An 8,564-nucleotide genomic window follows, 5' to 3' on the forward strand; every position below is an offset into this window, starting at 1 on the left:
CTGCTGAGGCCAGTTCACCACACAGCAGAAGTTCCTTCTTGGCTTCACAACTGGCTGCTCATCATTATATGTCCTTTAATAGATTTTGGGTGCTTGGTCTGAGGTGATTGTTCCTGCATCATAGCTGTCAGAGTGGGTTCAGCCCCTGCCCAAGTCTTGCGGAGGCCTAATTCGTCCCTTTTGGAGTTTAAAGACTCCTTGGCTCGATGCCACAACAGGTTTTTTCTCCACTGCATGCAAAAAGCAGCTACTTCTTCTTCTTCAGAGTCAGGTGGGGGCTGGCACAAACCCTGTTAGGAGGAGACAAAACATTTGCATACTTTAATTGTACATTAAATAATTTAAAATATCTTAAATGGTATAAAGGCCTGAATGTATCAGTGTGTATGTGACCAATGTGGCATCTCTACCAGTCAGTCCTTAAAAAAATGCTTAAAAACCTGCTTACAGAGACATAATGGGAATGCAATATAGCTAGTTTACTGAGAAGCAGGGAAATTTCCAAAGGGAAAAAGCCAGGTCATAAAGGACTTTGAAATCTAGACAATCAAGATAAAAGAATGGCTAGTCGCTTCAGGCTGACATCAGCAAGTTAAAAAATGAGATACATAGTAAGTTTTTAACACTAGGGACAATTAACCCCAGGAGGAGCATTTCCAGCCCTGTGGTTGATGCTCCATCACATAGAGTTCTAAGCAAAACTGTGTCTCTTTCAAAAAGATGTGCTGGAGCTCAGTGAAAGTTGTAGGATTATGTGGGAGGCTGAGGCACACGATGAGCCACTGCAAAAGTGCAGAGCCTAGTTGTATTTGCGCTTGTTTCAGATAAAGTCTGCTCTCCCAAACTGTTTACAGTTGGGTCAGTTTGCCATCCTTGACAGCTGCAAGGGAAGCTCTTGGGAGCTTTGATCAAAGCTCATCTTGAGACAACATAAAGGCTAGGAAGGACATGGACTATTTCCAAATAAAGGCCTCCAGTGAGACAGTGCTGCTCTCCTGTCCAAAAATGAAACGGGGAGCAGACCAGCTCAAGATGACTTCAGAGTTGATGGCAATGACAGAGCAGATGCAGTGCCTGGAAGGATGCATAGTGGGCTTTGGAAACAAGAAAGAAAGACATTAACACATCCCAGTAGGAATCTTTACCCCCATTGCACTTGGCTCCCACCTTCCATAGACCCACATGGCTGCAGGAGCTCCCCACAGCATGGTCTCACCTCATAAAAATGAGATACCCTAATCATTAACTTACTTTGACGCATGCTGCCTCGGCTGCCCTCAGAACATGCAGAACCGCTTGGATGAGGTTCTGCGCATTGCTCACCAGCAGCTCAGAGGAGGACTTGCTTTCTACAGTGACTGCTTTTACCCTGAAAAGACATTTTAAAGGATTTTACTGGACGAGCATGAGCCAGTGTACCTCCCCTGAATCAGTTACTCCAAAACTCTTGGGGAAGGGAGCCAGCAGCCTGGCGAGAGGTTATCACTGACCCTGGCAACTCACCTGGCCACGATGGCGAGCTGGGTGCTGATGGTGTGGGTCTGCTCTGCAGCGCACAGCAGCTCTGTGCAGCACCTCTGGTCCAGGCAGTGCTTGGCAACCGTGCGCCCAAACTGGACAAGCACCTGCCCCTCGGAAGCTATCTGCATTGCGCAGGCCACAAGCTGGTCCTTGCTCTAAAAAGAAATAGAAAGAAATGTGGGAGAGGAGAAAAAAGACTGTTTTCCTGACCAGACAGGAAACGCAGATGTATTGTGAAGCAGGGAAAGTCTGGACGCCGGGTTCACATCTAATCAGGAGGAAGTAATTTGTAGTGCTGTGCCAGTGCCACTCTTAGAAGAGTGGGGTTGATGCTGGAGCTTCAGTGGGCATCAGCCAGCCCCATCACTGGCTTTGACTGTGCTCTTGAGGAAAAATACGCTGGGATGGAGAAGGTGAAATAACTGCATACCATGATGGGACCCTTCTTCCGCAGGAACTGAGTCATGTGAAGCATCCTTGTTGCCATGTCCTTGGTGACTTGGGAGATTTTGTTGGGGCCACCCTGCCATGTCTCATTGTCTTCCCTCTCATGCTTCACAGGGCCACTGGGAAGGAGGGTGCTGAGAGGACTGTTCTGGTGCTGCTGAGACAAGAACTGAACAGATTTGAAGTCTGGAGTGTGTGGATGCACCAATGCTGAGAAGATTCCACCTGTGTGTTTCTAAAGCAGTTTTTGGTGAGTTAAAGAGATGTGAGCTGCCTGCCACCTAGCTGGGTCTGCCAGGCCTTCCCAGCCAGCCCCTCTCTCCTCTGCCTTCACCCACAGCAGGACTGTCACTTCCCAGTGCCCCATTGTCCCCTGGTGCTGTCTCCAAAGGGGGGGTGGTAGCTGTCACCTGAGCTGATAGGGCCCACAGTTGAGCAGCATGATTAAGTGCTCTGAACCACTCTGCTGAGTGATCTGGATTGTATTGCTGGAGTCTTGCCAGCTCCTGACAAGCACCAGTAGTTGTTGTGGGAGTGGAGTTGTTGATGTCAGTGGGGAGGTGAGGAGCTGTGCAGAGGCAGGTAGTGCTTCAGGTAGGGAGAGCAGCACAGCCCTCTGCTCCTCAGAAACTGCTTTGGAGAGGGGGTTTATGCAAGGGTGTCTATCAGATCAGATACCCAGGACTTGGTGGAGCAGGCCAGCCAGCAACCTGATCCACCTGTGAAGGTGGACCAAGGGGTTGGAGTACTGACCTCTAGAGGTCCCTGCCAGCATCATTTATCTTAGGTATCCATGGTGTGTAGCAGGACTGATGGACAGCCCTGACCATCACCCTGATGTAAGAGTTGATGGGGGAAAAAGCTACTGTACCATTTCACGTGCCTCCCCAGCAGCTCCACTTGCTCGCTCGCTCCTGCTCGGGCAGGTTTCTGCTGACCTGGTGTGGCTCAGAGTATCAAGCTGTGGGGCTGGCAAGAGCTTGGGTATGCTTCTGTGTTGTCTTGGAGAGTACTGGTCCCCTACATTCTGCAAGCGTTGCCTGATGAGCTGCAGGACGTGTCCACTGATGCCCTGGACAGGCTGAAGCTGAGTAACGAGGTAGTGTGCCTTTGCTGACCAGTACCAGACCACAGTGTCCAGGTGGAGATGGCCTGTGTCCCAGTGACTCTCAAAGAGCTGGCTGGCACTGCCCACCACATCAGACGTGAGGACCAGGAGGTCGTCAGCGACAGAGAGCAGTTTGGCCTGCAATGGCAGTGAAGCACTGGCCTCTAGAATGTTGTGGATTGTGGTTTTGACCCACTGAACATTGGCCATCAGCTGACTTGCCTTCTCTTCAAAGGCCTGCTTGTTCCTCTCCCTCTCCTTTTGAGATAGTGGGGAGAGGGCTGGTCCAAGGACATCTCGGATAACCTGCAGATGTTCGGTATTGGCCTTCTCCAGGTGGAGTGATAATGCCTTGGCCCTGAGAGCCAGGTCTCTCTGCAGGACCTCAAAGCGAATGGACAAGCTGGGAGTAGACAGTGGGGAGACAGAGAGGGTATCAGAGGCATCCAGCAGTGCTTCCGTCAGCACCTTTATCTCCTGCCTGAGCTCTAGCAGTTCACTGCGACCACCATCTTCAGGGCAGGACAAGGAAGAGAGGCGGGCGGCTTCCTGCAGCCTCAGGGAGTTCTCAGACACAGCAGCCAAGAGCCTCCGCGAGCACAGTTTGTTCTTCATGGCACTCCTCAGCTCCTTCAAGAGCAGCACGTCCCTGCCAATGAACCGATCTACAGTGCTCAGCAGGACCTGCATGCTGACAGCCCACTGGACACAGCACAGCTCCAAGCTGGCCTTTCCCACCCTGCTGGGGCCCTTGAAGGACGTTGCCTTCTCAAGTAACACTTTAGTGTTCATCTGAGCACGTGAAAACTTGGCTTGGACCTGTAGAAAGCTCTCCCAGACACTAGGGGACATGGGATTTCCCTTAGTACAGGCCATGCTTGCAATGTTTCTTGCTAATTGTACCACTTCTGCTAAACCCATCATGGTCTCGTCCAAAGCCTGTTTGCCGCTCAGAAAGTCTGCAGACAAGAAAAAGCCAAATATTTGCTGAGACAGACTATACCAAGAGCCCGCCACGGCTGCCAGACACCTTTTGGTCTCACAGATCCTTTTGGAGAGTGTGAGTGCTGTTTGGAGAAGCCTGCTTGGATGATGAAGCTGCCCTGGGGCTGTTTCTGTGGCAAGGCTAATAACGCATGGTGTCAGTAATAAAAGCTCCTGGTGCTGCCCTAGCTTGTCCCCATGGGGGGGCTCAGCAAGGGGCAGTGCTTCCTTTGCTGCCTCCATACAGCCCTCTGAGAGCTCCAGCAAGGTGGAGGAAGCAGCGCTGACAGCTGCTGGATCACGAGCTCTCACAGCTGTGAGGAGAGCCGTAATGACAGGGTGCATATCTCCTCTCCACGGGACAACACCAGGGTGTAAGTTACCTGATCGTAGAGAGGGGCACCTTAAGATGTCTTCTTGCAAGGCAGCCTCATCTATCATGGCTTTTAGCCCAGAGTGTGACAGGCTGAGTTCGAGCACCTTTGCAGCACGAGTGCTTCGCACTAGTTCCCGGAGAGGACTGAGGATATCTGGGTGGTTGGACCCATCCATCCCATCTTGGACATGGTGAGCTGTATCCATCAGGCAGCTCACTGCCTTTGAAAATACAGCCCTGGTTTGGAGGCAAGAGACTCCCTCTGGACAACAGGCTGCAACTGCTTTCACCTCAAGGATGGAGCTGGCCATTTGCTCAACCCAAACAAGCAAACCATTCCTGAAAATGGGATCTGTGGCTCTGTCCACATACCTGGTGGTAGCTTCAACCATCCACTGAGCCCAGCTGGTGAGGCGAGTCACATGCCAAGAGAGCTTTTCAGGGTTCTGACTTTCCAGGGACTTTTCACACCATTCCCTGTGCTTGGCCATTTCCTGGATGGACAGCTTAATGAATTCAGGCATGCATACAGTCTCCTCAAAGCACCTCAAGAGGCTTTCCTTTGCTGCGGTCCAGGCACGGTACAGGGACTGCAGCTGCTCAGGAGTGCTTGTCTGGGCTGTGTTTCTGCTTGTTCCTGTCAGCAGTGGAGGGAGACTGGCAAGGAGCCTCTTCAGATATTCCACCCACTCTCTGATCTCTTCAGCGGTTTGGGTGTTGGTGCACCTGGCCAGAACAAAGTCTGCAGCTCTGAGTATCTGCTGGGCATGTGTGAAGAAGGTGGCAATGAGGGGCTGAAGCCTCTTTAAAAATCCTCCTTGTTCTGCTGGAAAACACTCTGTACCAGCAAGGCTAAGGGCATCTTCCACTAACTGTTTCAGAGGCTCCTTGCCCTCAAAGAAGGTCTCAAGGATTTGGCACAGGGTAGCTGTGAGCACTGCCTGTTTGAGATCCTCCACCTCCGCTCTCATGATGTGACATTCCTCCTCCAGGCTGCCTTCTCTCCAGCTTTGCCCTGTCCATGCCTCCTGCTGGCTTACCTGGCTGCAGATGCTCTTCCTCAGCTGTAGCAGAACCCAGCAGTGTTTTACCAGGTCCAGCTTCAGATCTGGCCTGGATGAGTCTGCCAGAAGCATGCAGTAGACAACTATGGCTTCCAGGTGGGCACTGAACTCACTGTCACAGAGTTGTGCTGGGTCTGGGCCAGAAAGGAGAGCCAGCAGCCTGCTCACATGCTGGGAAAAGGTCCCGTGTCTGTTTTCTAGCTCCTTGCTGTCTGTGCTGACAACAAGCAGGGAGATGAGCTCTTGGATGGCCCTCTCTGTCAGCTGGAAGGCATAGTCTTTGGAGGGGCTGACTTGCCAGTCCTGGGAGTGTTTCACATCGCTGTGCTTGGCTGCATGGAGCAAAGGGATGCACTTCTGAAGGAGATGCAGAGCTTGGGCCAGGCTCTTCTGTCGAGGACTGTCTCCCAGTTCCTCGAGGCGCTTTGCTGTCAGATTGCTCAGCAGAAGCAAGGCCTCAGAGAAGGCCCGGAAAGCAGCCAGCAGTCCTGGCATGTCCCCTGCAGCCCGCAGCACACCCAGGCACTCTGAAAGCCATCTGGCAGCCTGAGTTATCCTCCTCACCCTGGCAGCATCTTCCATCTGAAGGATCTAACCAGAAAAAAAGGCAGAGAATCTGGTCAGAGTGGCTAAGTCTCGAGAAATCCTGTTCACTGTTTTTTCCCCTGTGCTGCTGAAATGGCATCACCGTGTCCCAGCCCAACCTCCACCGCTGTGCCCTCCAGCACTCTCCCCTCGTCCTTACCTTCACTGTCTCTGTGAAGACCCTCTTGGCCGCAGCAGCCAGCTCCTCCCGGAGGCTGGGTTTCTCTGGCTGCAGCTGGAGCTTGTGGCCTGCCAGCAGCACATGCCTCCCAGCCAGCACAAGGGCCTCGGCTGCAGGACGCATCTCCTCCTTCAGGACCTTGTCACTGGACTCCTCAGACAGCCTGGAACAGAAGCCCTGGCCTCAGCTCTTTGCCATCCCGTGAGTGCCAGCCTCGGCTTTATTACAACAATTAGCCACTGGGTTTAGTTACGTTGCCATGTCCCTTCCAAGCACATATCCCTGCCTTCTCCCATCTCTCCTTTTCCCTTCCTCATTCTGTTCCCCACTTCATATTCTCCATCCCTTCCTCCCTACATTCCCATCTCCCCAGCAGGGTGCAGGCAGGGAGCATGAGGCAGGCTCCCAGCTTCTTTCCCATCTCTTCTTCCTCCCTTCCAGCCCCCAGATTTGCCTGGGAGACACCCAGCAAACTCACCTTCTTGCAGCAGAAGAGAATTCCTCCATGGCTTTGGCTAGTTTTTCTGCGTTCTCCCCTAAATTGGGAAAGGCCTGACAGATCCCACCTTCCCACTCCAAGGCAAGGGTTAGGTGGCAGAGCTGCATAGCCATGGGGCAGAGGATCTTTTGAAAAGCTTTGTTGTCTGTCAGGAACCCGAGGTGGTGGAGATAAAAAGGCTCCATCTCGTCCTGCCTGGAAAAGGGAAAACCTGGGATACGAATGTACAGGGGGAAGGGGGTGGGGCAGGGGGGGATTAATTACACCTTGATTACCATAACTCAGTTCCTGTTGTGGATAGGGTGGAAGACAGGCATGGAAGGCAAGCACCCGCAGCCAGCGTGTGAGGGGCAGAGGGGCTGGGGGTGCCGGGGGAGACAGCGGGGGGCTGGGGGCTGCCCCCCTGTGGGCTTCTCTCCTGCTCTCCCACCCTTTTCCGAGGCCAGGGACGTTTCGGGGGGCCTGGGGATTGCCTCGGCCCCGCGGGTGTCCCCCCGGTGTGTGTGGGGATTTGGGCGCGTCCGCAGGGCGCTGGGTGGGGGGTGCCTGCCGGGGGGCCGGGATGAGCCCGCGTCGCCATGGGGACGCCGGTCGCGGCAGAGTGATGGCTGCGGGGCGCCGGGTGGCGGGGCACGCCGGGAGCTGTAGTCCGGATCTCCTCCCTCTTTAGCCGCTGCCTCGGGCCTCAACTCCGCTAATCTGCCTAATCTGGGGCCAGCTGTCCCCTCGGTTTAGTCCTGTCGCTCCCCGCCCCTTAATCCCCGGGCCGTGTCGGAGGCCGCCCTCCCTGCCTGCCGCCTGGGTTCGCAGGGCTGTGTGCTTAGGGGGGGTCACGCTATGGTGTTAAAAACCTGAGCAAACGGGTAACGTTGGGCGTAAGGTTGGGGGTTCCCTCCTCACACCAGGCCTGCCCCAAGCCCCAGCTCCTGCTACAGCCCTTGCTAGCCAGCGTCCCTCAGAGCCTGGGCCCCTGGGCCTTCAGTTGTAAGGAAATGAGGCTGGTGGCAGCTTTACAGGAGGGGAAAAAAGTGATTTCTCCCTTTCCCCTGTGCAGTCGGCCTGGGTGGAGCTGGTGCTGATCTGCTGTGCCAAAGGGAGAAATGCATCTATGTGCTCAGATAATCTGGGGGGTGGGACACAAATGCAAGCAAGAGGGCAGCAAAGCGGGCACAGTTTCTGTTTATTCTGTTTTTTTCAGTGTACTTTTGCCTAATGCAGAACATCCACTGGGAATGATGAGCCTTCTCCCCAGAGCACAAACTTCAGCTCTACCTCCTGCATTTAAGTAATTCTGAGTAATTGCAGTATCAGAGCTATAAAAAAACCGCACAAAGAAAACAACAAACTACCTTTAGGTTGGGATAAATTCACAATAAAAGCACCTTCAGGTTGTGAAAAGTTCACTTTTCCTTCTTTCTGGCATACTCTTTGGCTGTGGAGTGACGAGGATTGGTCCTGACTGAGGCCTGTTAGGAATCTGAGGTGCTGGTGGATGTCAGTCTATTGAAGTGCTGGAGCTGGATCCTGCTCCCGTTTCCTCCCACTGTAAGCACTCCCACCCCAGCAGCAGCCCGTTTCCTACGGGCTGGGCACTCGTTCGGGGCGGTCAGGGAGGACTCTCCCTGCAGGAATCCTGCTGTTCCCCCTCCTTGTGCGGGCACAACACCTGACTGACTGCAGCGGCGCGCACAGCCCTGAGCATTCCCAGGCCTCCACAGCGCGTGAAGTCCGGATCACGGGTAGGCGCCGCTGCTTCCAAAGGGTTGCGGGGAGAGCTGCGGGACAGCCCCCCGCGGCTG

At 53.9% G+C, this 8,564-nt stretch overlaps 1 protein-coding gene across 1 annotated transcript in view; it reads left to right on the forward strand.

Moving 5' to 3' along the window:
- The first annotated feature begins 7,343 nt into the window (after positions 1 to 7,343).
- NAPB (N-ethylmaleimide-sensitive factor attachment protein, beta) overlaps positions 7,344 to 8,564 on the forward strand; it is a 23,220-nt gene continuing 21,999 nt past the window's right edge. The window contains exon 1 of the mRNA XM_010005037.1: positions 7,344 to 7,366. Coding sequence (XP_010003339.1) covers positions 7,344 to 7,366 — 23 coding nt within the window. The remainder of the gene's footprint in view (positions 7,367 to 8,564) is intronic.

This window comes from Chaetura pelagica, unplaced genomic scaffold (genome assembly GCF_000747805.2).
Source record: "Chaetura pelagica isolate M959 unplaced genomic scaffold, ChaPel_1.0 scaffold171, whole genome shotgun sequence".
Taxonomy (NCBI): Eukaryota; Metazoa; Chordata; class Aves; order Apodiformes; family Apodidae; genus Chaetura; species Chaetura pelagica.